A 17,057-nucleotide genomic window follows, 5' to 3' on the forward strand; every position below is an offset into this window, starting at 1 on the left:
TGGGAAAAACTATGGGAAATCTTTCGTACGAATCTATACCTCCTTTCATTATTTCGCTAGGTGAATCTGATTCAGAATTTGAATTTGAAAATGACAATGATGATACAGATTTTCATAGCGAAATAATGGAAATGGAGTGAATTGTAGCTTGTCGGGGGGTGATATTTTTACGCATCTTTCGTTCTAAATTTACCAAGATAGTATATGAAGAACTACCTAACGTACAACAAAATAAATATAATTTTAGTTAGATCATCCACGTTGTTACTTTGCACCAAATTTTAAGCATTTTCATTTTTTTTGTAACTCTTCATGGACATGGAGAAGGCGTATAGTAACAGTCTTGTTAATAAGCGTTTGGAAGTACTTGGTAAAAGCAAATAAAGAGCACTTACGTAAGCATTAGTAATAGCTATATAGATAAATCATTCAATTTAAGGCCGGAAAAATGTTTCAGAAGAGCTAAACCCAACAAAATACTGGAGCAAGGTTGTTGTCTTTTACCAACCCTTTTAGTAATCTTAGAAAAGTGAAAAAAGAAGTTGGAAGAATGCAAATAGGCTGCTCACAAAGGTCGAAATTTCCATTTCTAAGAAGAGTGGGCGAGCAGAACGAACTGATGATTGAGAATTAAAGATGAGATGCTAAATGTGGCATGCGACAATAGTCGTATGTAGAACCCCCATTTATATAAAAACAATGTGCAAGTGAAATTTTAGTGTTTGTTCCTTACATATGAAATAAACACTTACAAAAATCCGAATAACTGTTTTTAATAGCGTAAAGTTTTATGCTTTCTAAGAAACGGATACCGTTAATTTGGTCATTGCTACTGAAAACTGTAAGTATCGGCAACAATGTTTATATTTCTGGCATATTTTTTAACCTTTAATTTAATAAAACATAAGCTAACGAAAACTCTAAGATCGTGAACAGATAATAATCCGAAATTCTCTGGAATGTTACAATGAATCATATTATGGATACAAAAAAAAAATAATAGAAACATCACTTTATGTATACGTGACTCAGTTCAAATATTAATAAATACTGATAACACTATCTAACACTGCATATGGAAGGAACTTATAATTATACTTAATAACTAGGTATGACCGAGACTACCACCCAGATCGGAATATGTGTGTAATTTTTGACATAGGTACATTGGTGGAACTCTTAACACTTGGAACTGGACTAGGTCGTCTAAAAAATAAACGGATCTAAATAACTATATTTATATTTGACAACATTGTCAAAAATTAAGCCACAACACACGTGCAGATTAACCAAACTTCAAGCATTACTCCTTAGGTTTCAATTTATTCAGTACTTTGAGCAGGTCCTTGTACAACAACTCTTCTATGTACCTCGACGAAATGAAATCGTTATGACCAAACTGCAATTTCGGATCGTCATTTCCAATTGGCACACTAAAATATTCCTTTTCGTTGCTTCCAATCTCCTCAAAAGTCCTTTTCACGGTCTAGAAAAAAAAAATTGTACTGACGAAATCACCAAACCTTGATTACCTTTTTTTTCATGTAGACATCCCGTTTTCCATAAAACAGATATACAGGAAGCTTGACATTACTAAGATGGTACAATGGAGGTTCTGCTTGCCCATATTTCAGCATGTTCTGCTTTTTTCCGTAGTCATATTTTTGAAATCTTCCAGTGCGGTATATCTGAAAGAGTTGTACAAAATGCATTGTTGAAAGGGAAAGTGGAAAAATGGAATAAAATGCTAGAAGATCGTCCTGAAATCAAAGCAGTAGTTTTTGTGCTACACTTAGTTTGTAAATTACCGGTAGAAATTGACTAGCGCTACCTGAAGCCGCGTAAATAATCAGCATACAGACATGTGGAAGATTGGTGCAAAGGATTTGATAAAATTTTTTTGTGAATATGTCTGGATAATTTATCACCGGAATTTTTCGTAAGATGATAGCGGCTACATAGAAAGCAATCTTAAAGAAGAAACTAAACTCAAGATACACAGCAGGAGCCAGTGCTACAACACCCCGAAGATACTTTTGTGCTTCGTCTGGATATTCAGACGCGTACATAAAACCCAGAACAGTCCCTCTGGAATGACCAATATAAATAATAGAACCAGATTTGTTGGTTTCTGAGGCAATTGTTTTTAAAATTGCTGGTACTTCGTAAGATGCAACATCGTCTAAACTAGAAGTACTTATTTGGACAACAAGTTTAGGACTATTGCGTAGTGCTTACGTGGTAGTCCAAAAGCGGTAATCTGAAGTTTTATATTTAATGTGTGTTGTGTATCCACTATCTCTTTGGTTAGCCAACCATACGTCATAACCAGCTCTGGCCAAAACGAATGCTGTAAGACAAAGGGATTTGTACAATGTATTTAGAAGTAAAGTGTGACGTAAACTTTATACCTAGAGACCTATTTCCCATCCAAGTCCAAGCTGCTGAGTTAACTTGCACCCCATGGTCCAAGACGATCGGTTGTCCTTTTTCTCTACCATCATCTTCCTGTGGTAGTACCCGAAAAATCAAAGATGTGTAACCATCTTCTGAAACCACTTTGTAGGTCCCGCATTTATAACCGTTCTGTTTAATCATTTCAGGCTAAAAGGTAATGTTATCGCACCTGGTAATTATCAGTTGGTTATTTCCTTACAGTAGAAGATAGTACGTTGGGATTTACGTAACAGTGGGGGCTGAAAGCTTTCACAGGATATTCTAACAGACGTGGACAAGCATTATTTTCTTTATGAAACGTAAAGCAAGAAGTTGGAGTGAAATAAAGTAGTGTTAGAAGTACAAAAATTAAAGACATGTTTTCAGTCGTACGTTCACCCATATTTCTGATAGCAGAAAACAACCGCAACTACACTGACTATAACTACCGGTTGAGTGATTAATGCCTAAGCATTGCTACGAAATTTATATAATTATGGGAATAAGTTTCTGTTAAAACTGACACACGTAAAAAAATTATGATAATGAATGTTTTATGATTCAAACTAAGTGCTTTCAAAGATACAGTAGAAAGCTCAAATTTGGATAAAATACTTTTAACTGGGTTCCAACTTTGACCATATATGATGCATCAGAAAGCATTAATACGATTGTATTAAATGGTATAGCATTGGATAAAAATATGTTAGTTAAACTTTGTTGGGCAAATCTACTTATAGTTACATTAGTCGCCTTTTCTGACTCTTTAACAGCAATTAAATAAGAAGATTACAGGCCGTTAAGTAACGAAGTCTTGGAAAAACCCGTCCGCATTACTACAAAACTGTATTAAAACTGTATTAAAAGTAAGATTTTCACCAATTAGCACAAAAAATGCAGCAAAACTTCCCGGGTTGAAAATTATTCTCCCCACTGCGAATAACCACGACTCGTTATTGTGATCGTTTCTACGTTTTCAGTACTTGTTTCATGCTATTTACTGTTTGAAATACTTAGTCTTGTTGGTATACTTTTCAGTTCGCAGTGTTTTGCGTTTGTAAAATTAAGTTTTTAGTGTAAAAAAAAGACTTGTAGATATAATGGTCAGTTGTAAATTGTGCAAACGTACCATTAATAACATGATCTTCTGACTGCAGATAAGCAACATGAAATTATAAATTTTGCCCAAGATATCCTACAAAATAAATTAGAAAGGACCTAGAAAATGGGGCTGCTAGTATTTGTGACATTGTTCAAATGTGTTCAGTCAGAGTAAGTTTTTTCTACTTTTGATCATGAGTGCACAGTTATGTACGTAGGTAAGTTTTAAAATAGTTGTCTCCTGCTTTTTTATGAAGAGTTTTGATACGTTAAACGTTTTTGTAAAGTTAAGTTCAAAAGTGTTAAAAATGCAATTAATTCACGTTTTGTAAAAACATAGCAACCAAAAACTGACAACGAAAGGTGAAGTTTGAAAAATCTCAAGTAAAAAGTCAAAAGTATTTTTTCAGAAACAATCAATTTGAAACAATTTTAACCGGATGTTTAAACATTTTGGAGTAAAGAATTATTTTAAATGGTAGTAATTAGTAGAGAGCGGATTTCTAGGTTTAATGCTTTTTGTGAAAAATGTAAGCACTTCAAAACTTTTTTATATCTGTAACTATGATACAATTTGGAGTCATTTGACACATTTTTTTATGCTTATTTGTTTTTTTTTTCAATTTTATGCATATTAAAACTTATTTGCTTATTTAATGCTTTTTTCGACGAATATGAGTTTTAATGCATATTTTCTTCAAATGCCGGCCTTGTCGGGATGACAAATACTTGTTAGTTAGCCGTATCGTATCGTATGCATTTTACCTAGACTTGACCATTGAAGTACACTTAGTCAAGACCCTTTCTGTGAATAGGTTCCGGTCGTTTGGGTAATAAAATTTTATTATAGGATTGGAAAAATACTCCATAGATTTTATGACTTAAAAATCCTTACTTCCGTTGATAATGAATTAAAGCTTTTAACCAGATGTTCTTTTTCGGCATTTTGCGGCAAGACCGTTGAAGATTCTACAAAAAAGGATTATTGTACCCAACTACTTACCTTAAAATTTTTCTAATGGAAACTTTTAAGTAAATGAACCGTTTATTTCACAACCATCAGTCTATCGCATCTGTCGTAGTACAGTGTTATACGTGGTTCTCCCTTGTTACATGTTGAGTTCTTTTTGGTAATATTACTAATATTTTAAAAGAATGCCGAAAGTAAAATCGACGCCGGATGAGTGGATAAGGGATTCTCCAGAATTAAAATTAGAAAACAACAAAATATTCTGCAGAGCTTGTGTGAAAACCGTAAGCACACTAATTTTTTTTTATCTATTTTCCTTTGTTAATCCTGTATAAATACGTTGTTTTAGATTCAAAGTGATAACGTGACGCAACATGTCAGAACGACTCTTCATGTAGAAAGGAAGAAAATGTTTGATGTTTCTAAAATTAAACAGCAGACCATACATGAATCTGTTGCATCTACTTCCACAAAAGATGAGCAGTTTCAGTTTAATTTCGATTTATTTAAAATGATGATCCAGTCCAATACACCTTTAAAAAAATTGGAGAAAGGCCCTCTTCAAGAATTCCTTGAAAAATACTGCAATCGAAATATTCCGGTTGAAAGTACTCTTCAAAAAAATTATGTAGGCCCAGTGTTTCAGCAAGTTTACAACGAAATTAAACATCGCATTGGAGATAATTATTTATGGTTCGCTGTCGATGAAACAACCGATAGTTGTGGAAGATACGTGGCAAGTTTAATTGTTGGAATCTTAAATGAAAATTTCCCTAGTCGAGGGTATGTAGTAAGTTTGAAAATGTTAGATAAAACAAATGGCAATACGATTACCAGATTTGTAAATGACCATCTTACGTCACTATTTTTGCCAAATAAAATTTATTGATGATCTTGGATGCAGCTCGTTATATGTTGAAAGCAGTGAATAATCTAAAAATATTGTACCCCAGTTTAATTCACTCTACTTGCATTGCCCACGGTTTAAACAGAGTGGCTGAAGGAATACGTTTGCAGTTTCCTACTGTTAATAAATTAGTGGCAAATGGTAAAAAGATTTTTGTTAAAGCCCCACTAAGAGTGCAACATTTTAAGGAAAGATTTCCAAACATACCATTGCCGCCAGAGCCGATTATAACGAGGTGGGGAACATGGTTACAGGCCACATTTTATTATGACAAATATATCAAAGAATTTGAGAAAGCAGTTACGGAGTTTAGCGAAGATTCTTCTCAATCGATTAAAGATTGCATAAATATTTTGGAAAACAAAGATTTGCGACAAGATCTAGCTTTTCTAAGAAGCAATTATCAATTCGTATGTGAGGTAATAGAAAAGTTAGAAAAACCCAATATGTTGTTGGTAGATGCCATAAACTTAGTGAAAGAATTTAAACAAGCAAACGTAGTAAGGGGTGATATTGGTACTAAAGTACCTCAAAAACTTGCCGAAGTGTTAAATAAAAATGCAGGTTTCGGTGTTCTTTCCGACGTTGCTCGTGTTTTACAAGGCCAGGAGGTGGAAAATTTGGAGTTAGATTCAACATTAATTGCAAAATTCAAATTTGCGCCAACAACGAGTGTGGATGTTGAACGCACATTCTCCAATTTTAAACACATTTTAAATGTCGGCGAAAAAATTTTACAGTGGACAACTTGGAACATATTACAATCATAAATTGTTTTAAAGAAAACTAAAATACGTGTGTAAAATATAAAGTCTAGGATTATTGTAATAATATTTTATCTAAAGTTCTAAGAACTGTTCTTTGATTTGTAATATGATTGTTTTTAATACTTTTTTGTTTAAAATAAAACTTTTTTAATGAAAATGTTGTGCTTATTTAAGCGCTTATTCTTAATTTTTTTGGGCTTATAAATCCGCTCTCTAGTCATCACAACTAATTAACTCAAATACTTTTAAAAGTCATCGTTGCTGAAAGAAATAATTATAGATCCGCTGTAATTAAACTTAAAAACTAGACAGTAATTTGATAGTGACTATCTCCACAGCTCAAATGATCGGAATATACTTATCTATCTGTGTATAATTATTGAAACATGTTTTTAACGAATGTAAAAGTTCATGAATTGAAAGTAGAGGTAAGTATTTACACCATTATTAAAATTGATGAAGAGTGGAAATTAAAAAAAAACTCATTTGATTTTAATGAAATTATGGGACAAGGAAACGGGTGCTTTTGATTATGGAAGAGCAGTTGCTTTCAATTTTTTTGTCGATTTTTTTGTGAAATCGTTTTTTACTTTAGTTAAATAAAATACACTATTAACGATTCATTGATTCTATTAAGTCTATTATTACAAATAAAAAAGCGTTAATCGTTGATTAGTCATAGCTTGTCATTCCAGCGAAAACTTAGGCTGTAGCTTACTCAGAGTGCGCAGCAAATCTTTATAAAATAACTCTTCTATATAAATAGACCAAACGAAATCATTATGACCAAACTGCAACTTCTTGTCGTCGATTCCGACAGGTGTACTGAAATATTCCTTCTCGGTGCTTCCAACTTCTTTAAAAACCCTTTCCACGCTCTGTAAGAACTATGTTGCTGGGAAAAATACGCAAACAGTTGTATTACCTTTTTTTTGATTAAAATGTCTCGCTCTCCATAATACATATAAATAGGAAGCTTAAAGTTACCGAGATTGTACAAAGGAGGTTCTTCTTGCTGATATTTCAGCATATTTTGTTTTTTTCCATAATTATATTTTTGAAATTTTCCGGAACGGTATATTTGGGCGTATTGTAAAATATGCATTACTGAAATCGTAATCGGAAAATTGGAAAAAACTGCTAAGAGATCCCCCTGAAATTAAAATAGTAGTTTTTGTACAACAGAAACGTGGTAAAGTTACCGGTGGAAACTGATTTGCGCTACCTGAAGTCAATAGAAGAATTAACTTACAAAAGTATGGCAAATTGGTGCATAGAATTTGATAAAACCCTATGGTTAGTCCAACTGGATAATTTAGTACCGGAATTCTCAAAAGTTCTAAGACTTTCTAAAACAAAACAAAAATTGCAACAGGAAACTAGTTTGAACCCTATCTTACGCCAATTATAGGTGCTAAGTAGCAAAGAACTCGGACTACCAAATTGGGATTAAGATACACAATAGGAGACAGAGCGACAACACCTCGAAGCAATTTTTGGGCTTCTTCTGGATTTTCGGATGCGTACATGAAAACCAGAGTGGATCCTCTGGAATGTCCAATGTAGATGATAGAACTGGATTTGTTAGTTGCAGTAGCGATTGTGTTTAAAATTGCGGGTACTCCTTTAGACGCAACGTCGTCCATACTAAAACGATTTAGTTCAAAGTGGGTTAATGCATTATTGCTTACCTGGTGGCCCAGAAGTTGTAATCTGAAGGTTTGTACTTATTATGGGTTGTATAGCCGCTGTCCCTTTGGTTTACTAACCACACGTCATAACCGGCCTCGGTTAAAACAAAAGCTGTAACAATTAATTCTAACACTCTATAATTTTTAATTTTACTTCAAATTAAGCACCTCCATAGACACGTTGCTTTTAATTTCAAGGCTACACGTGTCGGTGACACAAGGTTGACTAAGTTAAGACTAAATGGACGCTTTAAGCTCTAAAATCATTTGACGGTACTTTACCTAGAGATTTATTTCCCCTGTAAGTCCAAATTGCTGAGTTAGTCTGTATCCCATGTTCCAAAACGACGGGTGGCCCTTTCCTACCATGGTTATCTTGTGGTAGTACTCGAAACATCAAAGACGTGTAACCATCTTCTGAAACCACTTTGTAAGTCGCATATTTGTAACCATTGAGTTTGATCGATTCAGGCTGAAACGTCATTGTTATCACATTTTAAAACTTTTAATGGTATTGATAACACAGTTGAAGCAAGGACGTTAGGGTTTACGTAACAGTGGGAACTGAAGGCCTTGACAGGGTAGTACTTTAAACTTGGACAAGCATTATTTTCTTGATGAATAGTAAAACTGGTGGCTGAAATGGAACACAATACGATTTGAAATATAAAAATTAACAACATAATTTCAGGTATATGTGGCTTTGTTACTTCCAATTGTCAATAGACACTGACACGAATGCCAACAAACAATTTCATATATGTATAAGTATACTAAGGTCGAAACTTTGTTCATATCTACCACTTTAAAAGTAGCAAATAGATTAAAATAAAACTAGCAACATATAATTTTTATAATATCGTTGCGTTTGTCTAAGCAATTTATTGTTAGATACATACATTGAAGACCAATTTCTTGAGACAATAAAGTGTGAAAACTAAGACAAAATCGAAAGATCAAGCATTATTCTTTAGGTTTCAATTTTTTCAGTACTTTGAGCAGATCCTTGTAAAACAACTCTTCTATATACCTCGACAAAATGAAATCATTATGACCAAACTGCAATTTCGTATCATCATTTCCAATCGGCACACTAAAATATCCTTTTTCGCTGCTTCCTATCTCCTCAAACGTCCTTTTCACGCTCTACGAGAAAAATTGTGTACGGACGAAATTACCAAATCTAGATTACCTTTTCCTTCATGAAAACATCCTTTTTTCCATAAAATAGATACGCAGGAAGCTTGAAATTACTAAGATTGTACAAAGGAGGTACTTCTTGTCCATATTTCAGCAGATTTTCTTTCCTTCCGTAATCATATTTTTGAAATCTTCCTGAACGGAATAACTGAACGATGTGTGAAACTTGCATTGATGAAAGGGAAACTGGAAAAATGGAAAAAAAAGCCAAAAGGTCATCCTGAAATCAAAATTGTAATTTCTGTGTTAGACTTAGTTTGTGAATTACCGGTAGAAATTGAGACACGCTACCAGAAACCGCGAGAAGAATCAGTTCACAAACATGTGGAAGATTGGTGCAAAGAATTTGATAAAATTTGATTGAGTATTTGACTGGATAATTTAGCACTGAAATTCTCGGTAAGATGATAGGTGCCAGGTAGGCAACAATTCTAAAGTGTAGACTAAAGTCAAAATACGCAACAGGAGCTAGTGCTACAACACCACGAAGAAATTTTTGGGCTTCGTCTGGATATTCAGACGCGTACATAAAACCCAGAATAGACCCTCTGGAATGACCAATATAAATAACAGAACCAGATTTGTTGGTTGCTGTAGCAACTGTATTTAAAATAGCTGGAACTCCTTTGGATGCCATATCGTCTAAACTAGAATACCTTATTTAGAAAACTGGTTTAAGAATAGTGCTTAGTGCTTACCTGCTAGCCCAAAAACGGGAATCTGAAGTTTTGTATTTGTTGTGTGTTGTGTAACCACTATCTCTTTGGTTCACCAACCACACGTCATAACCAGCTCTGGCCAAAACAAAAGCTGTAAGACAAAGAGATTGTTTTGATGTAGAAGTTTGTGGTTTCTTTAAGATATTTATGATATAGGTGTTAAAAATATAAAATTATTTTTCGAGTATACGCTTTTAAATGACTTTTATGCTTGATGATGATCAAAGGAATTTTGTTTGTAATATAGATTCGTCACATCAAGTTAATGATGTCGGTTTAAATGTTACTGTTTCAGATATTTTTAATCTTACATGCAACTTAAAGTCGTCATGTAATCCTGGTCCCGATGGGGACCAAGGATTACATGACGACAAGCGTAGTTTTAAAAAACTGTATCTACTCTATTTGTTCACCTTTATTGATATTATTTAAAACATCATTGGACAAAGGTATTTTTCCTAAATTATGGAAGAATAGTTACAGCTTTCCTATTTTTAACTCTCGTATCAAGTCAACTTCAATGGGCATCGTCGCAGATCATTTCTTGTCAACAGCATGGTTTTTATCCTAAGAGATCCGCAATGTCTAATTTGGTAGAATATCAGTCATTTCTAAACGATGCATTGTCTAACCCTATTTAGGTAGATACTATTTATACGGACTTTGCGAAGGCATTTGATCGTGTCAATCATCGGTTACTGATTATAAAACTTCAACAACTGGGTTTTAAAGATTTGACAGTGAAGTGGTTATCTTCATTTCTTTATGATAGATGGCTACAGGTTCGTATTCATAATTTTTTTTCAGATTCGTTTGGGCTCCGCCTGGTGTTCCTCAAGGTTCACATTGTGGGCCAATTATTTTTACACTATTTATTAATGATTTGACATGGTGTTTTCAATATTGCAATTATTTGTTGTATGCGGATGATTTGAAATTATTTGCAATGATACGTTCTGTTCAAGATTCGAAACAACTGCAGAATTTAAGTTATTTTTATTTTTATTTAATTAATGTATAATTTTCTGTGAATTTTTGGTGTCATTGTAAGTTTGTAAAATGAAGTTTTTCGTTAATAAATATTAATTTACTGCCGAAAATGTTACTTCAGGGAACTTGTATGATACAGTTGAACTGGACTACACAAGTTCCCGAAGACTTAAAAGAATCCTTTTGACGATGGTTGAACGATTTGAATTGTCTTTCATTACTGAGTATCCCTAGATGGTTTTGCACACAGAGTGATCAGCTGAGTTTCCACACTTTTTCTCTCTTTGATTAAGTTGACTGAAAACTGGAAACCATTTGTTTAGAATCGGATAGAAGAATTTCACAAGCTGACAAACGCTACCGACTGGTACTTTGTACCTGGTACAATAAATCCAGCTGATTTACTATCAATATTGTCACCAAACAAAATTGACGTCTCTTGGGGTTACAGACAATTTTCCTAATTCGAGCAGGCAGTCAGATTGTTTGGTTGGAACAGAAGATTTTGGCACAATGCCAAAAATTGCAGCAGTGGAAGAAAAGATCCTATGTTAGAATTTGGACTGGTTTTCTGTTAATTTGTTGTCGTCTAAATTATTTGAGGTGAAAAATCATAGCGCGACGTAAACTTTATACCTAGAGACCTATCTCCCATCCAAGTCCAAACGGCTGAGTTGACTTGTACTCCATGTTCCAAGACGATGGGTTGTCCTTTTTCTCCACCATCGTCCACCTGTGGTAGCACGCGAAACATCAGGGATGTGTAACCATCATCTGTAACAACTTTGTAGGTTCCACATTTGTAACCGTTCTGTTGAATCATTTCAGGCTGAAAGGCAATGTTATCACATCTTGGAATTTTCAGTTAGTTGTTTTCTTACAGTAGAAGACAGTACGTTGGGATTGTAGTAACAGCGAGAAGTGAAAGCTTTCACAGGGTAGTATAGCAGACGTGGACAAGCATTATTCTCTTTATGATAAGTAAAGCTCGTAGTTGGAGTGGAATAGAGTACTGTTAGAATAATAAAAATTGGAAACATATTTTCAGTTACATATACCTAAGTGGGTTTGTCCACATTCAGATATTAATATATGTGTATTTTTGACAAACAGAATCTAACTAATGGTCGAAAAGTAACGAAACAGTATTGAAATAGAACGGTTAATTTATGACTAAGTATATGTTATTATGCATTTATCGTAGGAGGCTTTTAGTAAAACTGACACATAAATAAACATTATGATAATAAAAGTACATATTACAAGCTAAGTACGCGCTTTAAAATCCATTTTTTAATATGATCCCTGTAGAACATTACCTATATTTATCTTTGACGCTGTTACTGCTATTAACTATATTCTTACTGTTGAAGTTATTATCGATAACGTTACTTCAATGCACTCCATTGGTCGACACATTTTCGAATGGGCATAGCCTTGCGCTTTATCAATGCATTTATTGTTCATGGTTGCGTCCATGGTCTTTCTTATCATTATTTATTTCTTTTATTTTTCAGTTTTATCTGTATACTAGTCTAGGCAACCCATCTTCTCCTATTTTAATCCCCGCTTAGTGCAATATAATGACTGTTTTTACTCCCTAGGGAGTTAAAAAATCCATAATCTTGAAGGTTTCGCCTCGTGATTTAAAGATAGAATATTAGTGTTGTGATGGTCATTAAATCAGAGTTATATACACTGTTTTTTCTATATAAAAACTGTATTTATCGATTTACTAATTTTATTAAGTCTAGTATTACAAGCAAAAACGCTAGTCGAACACTAATCATAATTTATTATTCCAGCGAAGATTTAGGCTTTAGTTTACTCAGAGTTCGCAGCAGATCTTTATAAAACAATTCTTGTATATCTTTAGACCAAATGAAGTCATTATGACCAAACTGCAACTTCTTCTTGTTAATTCCAACAGGTGCACTGGAATATCGCTTCTCGGTGCTTCCAAGTTCTTTAAAAATTCTTTTCACACTCTGGAAGAAAACATATGTACCGAAAAATATACAAAATTTATATCACCTTTTCTTTGATTAAAATATCCCGCTTTCCATAGTACATGTAAATAGGAAGCTTAAAGTTACCAAGATTGTACAAAGGAGGTTCTTGTTGCTGATATTTCAGCAAATTTTGTTTTTTTCCGTAGTTATATTTTTGAAATTTCCCGGAACGGTATATCTGGGCGTACTGTAAAGTTTCCATTACTGAAAGCGAAATTGGGAAAATGGAAAAAAAAGCTAAAAGATCATTCTGAAACTAAAGTAGTAATTTTGTATTCCAGAAAGTTAGTGAAATTACCGGCTGAAATTGATTCACGCTTCCTGAAGTCAAGAGAAGAATTAACTTGCAAAAGTATGGCAAATTGGTGCATAGGGTTTGGTAAAACCCTATAGTTAGCCCTACTGGATAATTTATTACTGAAATTCTTAAAAGTTCTAGGACTTTCTAAAACAAAACAAAAATTGCTACAGGAAACTAGTTTGAATTCTATCTTACGCCAATAATAGGTGCTAAGTTGCAAAGTACTCTGACTACCAAGTTGGGATTAAGATACGCAATAGGCGACAAGGCGACAACTCCTCGAAGAAATTTTTGTGCTTCTTTTGGATTTTCGGACGCATACATAAAAGCTAAAGTAGATCCTCTCGAATGACCAATGTAAATAATAGAACCAGATTTGTTAGTTGCTGTAGCAACAGTATTTAACATTGCTGGTACTCCTTTAGTGGCAACATCGTCCAAACTAAACCGACTTACTTACTTAAAAAGTGGGCTTAGGGCTTATTGCTTACCTGTTGGCCCAAAATTTGTAATCTGACGTTTTGTACTTATTATGGGTGGTATAACCACTGTCTCTTTGGTTCATTAACCAAACGTCATAACCAGCGTCGGTCAAAACGAAAGCTGTAAACCCTGTGTTTTCTTATTTTGGATATATTTGACGCTACTTTACCTAGAGACCTATTCCCCATCCAAGTCCAAACTGCTGAGTTAACCTGTACCCCATGTTCCAAGATGACAGGTTGTCTGTTCCTACCACCGTCGTGTGGTAGTACACGAAAAATCAAGGAAGTATAACCGTCTTCTGAAACCACTTTATAGGTTCCATATTTGTAACCATTGAGCTTAATCATTTCAGGCTGAAACGCTTTGTTGTAACATTTTAAAATTTTAATGGTTATTGATAGTACGGTAGAAGCAAGGACGTTGGGGTTTACGTAACAGTGGGAGCTGAAGGCCTTGACAGGGTAGTACTTTAAACTTGAACAAGCATTATTTTCTTGATGGATAGTAAATCCGGTGGCTGAAATGGAACACAACACGATTTGAAATACCAAAATTAATAACATAGTTTTAGTTTAATGTGTGTCTGATTACTTCCAGTTGTTAATAAACACTGACAGGAATGCCCTACAATTTAATATACTTATAATAAATTAAAGTCGAAGTCTGTTTCATATCTACTATTTTAAAAGCGTTGCACTTTATTAAACTGCCTAGAAAAGAATACCATATAATTTTGATGACTGTAAACGAAACTTATCGTTTAACTGTCAGTCGACGCAATGTTAACACGACTATACAAATTCAAGGATTCGAGGATAATAAGTACGTGTTAGATAGCTCAAAATTAGTATTTAAAACAATTCTACAGACATGTTTTTTTTTTATTTTTATTGGTAGAAATATTAAAATAACAATCAGACAATAGATCTACACTAACTAAAGTAGATTTGTAGAGGTTTGCTCCATTATCTGCTTAACATTTTCATTATTTTCTGTTATTTTTCCGTCTGACATGTAGAGACGAAATTTCTTGGAACTTTATCATACATCGTTATAATGGGCAGAAATGGGCATAGTTGAAGATATTTCTGCGAGGAGTAACAACAAGTAAGAACGGAGTGCTTCGTGTGACATTTTTTCTATGATGTAGCTTTAAGTATTCCAAGTATGACTCGATTACAAATTATGTTGTTCGACCGATATCACAAAGGTCGCACATATAATTTTTATCAAATGCTTTTTTTTGGTCACTAGACGTGAAACTAACTATTTAAATGTAATGTAAATTTAAATGGCCGTTGTAATTTTAACAAGGACATAAGTCAAGGGTAAAGGATAGTAAATGTATGTATGAATAATGCAGATCTAAATTAGAATTTGAAAATAGATGAAAACAATATGATTACTTTCCCTTCTTCTTCTTCTTCTGCATTTGTTTTTAACTGTGGAAGAGAATTTGAATTCAGTGTCAAGGACCAACGAAGTTAAAATGTTGTTAGATGTTCACTGGTTTAGAAATACAGTGATTCTATAAACAGAAATCTTAGACAGCTTGTATAGTCCCTATAAACTAAAAAAGAGCCTAGATGATATAGATATGGACGATTAGTATCGTTATGTAACAACTAGGCTTCGGATCTTAGGTTTTTTGCCTTTTTACTTCCCGAGCGTAAGCAAAGGAAGTATTGTAATCTAGTCCGTCGGCCGACTCTCTACTTTTATGTTTTCTCGATCTTTCATGACCCCTAGAAATCGAAGAAATAGGTCTCCCATTTCCGTCTGTCTGTCCGTCTGTCCGTCTGTCCGTCCGTCTGTCCGTCCGTCTGTCCGTCTGCCGTCCCGGAATTTTATTAGACAGATAATCTCCGAAAGTACTCGACCGATTGTTGTGAAATTTTGTACTGATATTAAGAATATCATGTAGATGGTAAAACGCTAACCAAAATTTGTCTAATCATCCCCACCACTAATGCGATGACGTCACTTCAAAATTGTACATAGTAAATGGATTTGAAATTTAATTTTTAATCTGCTAACCAGAATGCTTTGAAATGTTGCAGATGTTTTAAGGCTATAAAGAGCATCATAAATCTTTAGTCAAAAAATATTTGCTTATCCCCTCCAAAAACTTGATGACGTCATCTCAAAAGTTTGTGGAATAAATCATATCTAAAATGTACAAAATATGATGAGTCTGTACTTGTGATCTATCACTCCATTCATATTTTTTGGATTTGCATATACAGGGTGACTTAAAAAAATTAATGAATGCGTAAATATATTTTATTGATTTAATCAGGAACTACAAAACCGAATGCTCTGAAATCTTGCAGATGTTTTAAGGTCATAAAGAGCATAATAAATGTTTAGTCAAAATATATTTGCTTATCCCCTCCAAAAACTTGATGACGTCAGCTCGAAAGTTTGCCGAATAAATCATATCTAAAATGTACAAAATATGATGAGCCTGTACTTGTCATTTATCACTCCATTCATATTTTTTGGATTTGCATATACAGAGTGACTCAAAAAAATTAATGAATGCGTAAATTTATTTTATTGATTTAATCAGGAACTACAAAACCGAATGCTTTGAAATCTTGCAGATGTTTTAAGGTTATAAAGAGCATAATAAATTTTTAGTCAAAATATATTTGGTTATCTTCTACAAAAAACTGATGACGTCAGCTCAAAAGTTTTCCGAATAAATCGCATCTAAAATGTACAAAATATGATGAGTCTGTACTTGTGATTTATCATTCCATTCATATTTTTGGATTTGCATATGCAGGGTGACTGAAAAAAATTAATGAAGGCGTGAATTTATTTTATCGATTTAATCAGGAATTACAAAACCGAATGCTTTGAAATCTTGGGAATATTTTAAAGTGATTATAAGCATGGTAAACTTTTGTTCAAAATGTATTTGTTCATCCCTCCTAAAAAAATTGATGACGTCACCCTTAAATTTTGCTGAATAAATCCTATCTAAAATGCAAAAAATATGATGAGTTTGTACTTGTGATTTATCATTCCATTCATATTTTTTAGATTTTCTTAAGAGGTGGTTCAAAAAAATTAATGAAGTCAATTTATTTTATTGATTAAATTAAAGGCAACACTTATTATTAGTATTACATCCCAACCAACCCAATTTGGTAGACACAAAATTTGTTAAAGGAAAAACTCGGTTGAAACATAAGGGTAGCACGCTTATTTACATCGACTTTAACGTTACAGATCTGCATTTGTTTTATGCGGTCACTTGGTTCCGCGAATGCGAAATAGACATGTTTATAATCAACCAATTGTGAGTTTCACCGTCAAGAATTAAAATAAAACCCAATGTTTTATATAATAAGCGGAAGTCGAAGCAATAAAACCGACGGTCGTTTTGTTTACAGTTTCTGTGTTTGGCTCTCACGTATGCTGTTACGCCTGTCATCTTAAATTAACAATGTTTATACATACACGATT

General features: G+C 33.6%; 4 protein-coding genes across 5 annotated transcripts; all 4 read right to left on the bottom strand.

Moving 5' to 3' along the window:
* Positions 1 to 1,303: 1,303 nt before the first annotated feature.
* On the bottom strand, positions 1,304 to 2,839 carry LOC135138420 (lipase 3-like). The gene is made up of 6 exons (XM_064068390.1): positions 2,657 to 2,839; positions 2,412 to 2,604; positions 2,239 to 2,350; positions 1,929 to 2,187; positions 1,533 to 1,688; positions 1,304 to 1,486 (listed from the first exon to the last, which is right to left on the bottom strand). The coding sequence occupies exons 1-6, from the start codon at positions 2,837 to 2,839 to the stop codon at positions 1,304 to 1,306; spliced, it is 1,086 nt and encodes a 361-aa protein (XP_063924460.1).
* A 4,028-nt stretch (positions 2,840 to 6,867) lies between these two features.
* On the bottom strand, positions 6,868 to 8,555 carry LOC135138421 (gastric triacylglycerol lipase-like). Its single transcript, XM_064068391.1, has 7 exons — positions 8,397 to 8,555; positions 8,155 to 8,344; positions 7,873 to 7,984; positions 7,582 to 7,828; positions 7,384 to 7,530; positions 7,107 to 7,334; positions 6,868 to 7,059 (listed from the first exon to the last, which is right to left on the bottom strand). Exons 1-7 carry the CDS (start codon positions 8,553 to 8,555, stop codon positions 6,868 to 6,870), a joined length of 1,275 nt encoding a protein of 424 aa, XP_063924461.1.
* Positions 8,556 to 8,809: 254 nt separating this feature from the next.
* LOC135138422 (gastric triacylglycerol lipase-like) lies at positions 8,810 to 12,260 on the bottom strand. The gene is made up of 7 exons (XM_064068393.1): positions 12,147 to 12,260; positions 11,663 to 11,839; positions 11,418 to 11,610; positions 9,771 to 9,882; positions 9,341 to 9,719; positions 9,065 to 9,292; positions 8,810 to 9,018 (listed from the first exon to the last, which is right to left on the bottom strand). Exons 1-7 carry the CDS (start codon positions 12,258 to 12,260, stop codon positions 8,836 to 8,838), a joined length of 1,386 nt encoding a protein of 461 aa, XP_063924463.1. The 3' UTR covers positions 8,810 to 8,835.
* A 298-nt stretch (positions 12,261 to 12,558) lies between these two features.
* LOC135138302 (gastric triacylglycerol lipase-like) lies at positions 12,559 to 14,366 on the bottom strand. 2 transcript variants are annotated; one of them, XM_064068247.1, is made up of 8 exons: positions 14,259 to 14,366; positions 13,985 to 14,204; positions 13,747 to 13,933; positions 13,586 to 13,697; positions 13,290 to 13,536; positions 13,092 to 13,238; positions 12,816 to 13,043; positions 12,559 to 12,769 (listed from the first exon to the last, which is right to left on the bottom strand). In XM_064068247.1, exons 2-8 carry the CDS (start codon positions 14,141 to 14,143, stop codon positions 12,578 to 12,580), a joined length of 1,272 nt encoding a protein of 423 aa, XP_063924317.1. In that variant the 5' UTR covers positions 14,144 to 14,204; positions 14,259 to 14,366; the 3' UTR covers positions 12,559 to 12,577. The 2 variants fall into 2 exon arrangements, with proteins under 2 accessions (XP_063924317.1, XP_063924318.1); XM_064068248.1 differs by having other exon boundaries at positions 13,985 to 14,219; positions 14,259 to 14,365.
* Positions 14,367 to 17,057: the final 2,691 nt, after the last annotated feature.

Source organism: Zophobas morio, unplaced genomic scaffold, assembly GCF_036711695.1.
Source record: "Zophobas morio isolate AGI-343-1 ecotype UQ-CSIRO unplaced genomic scaffold, CSIRO_AGI_Zmor_V1 ptg000030l, whole genome shotgun sequence".
NCBI lineage: Eukaryota > Metazoa > Arthropoda > Insecta > Coleoptera > Tenebrionidae > Zophobas > Zophobas morio.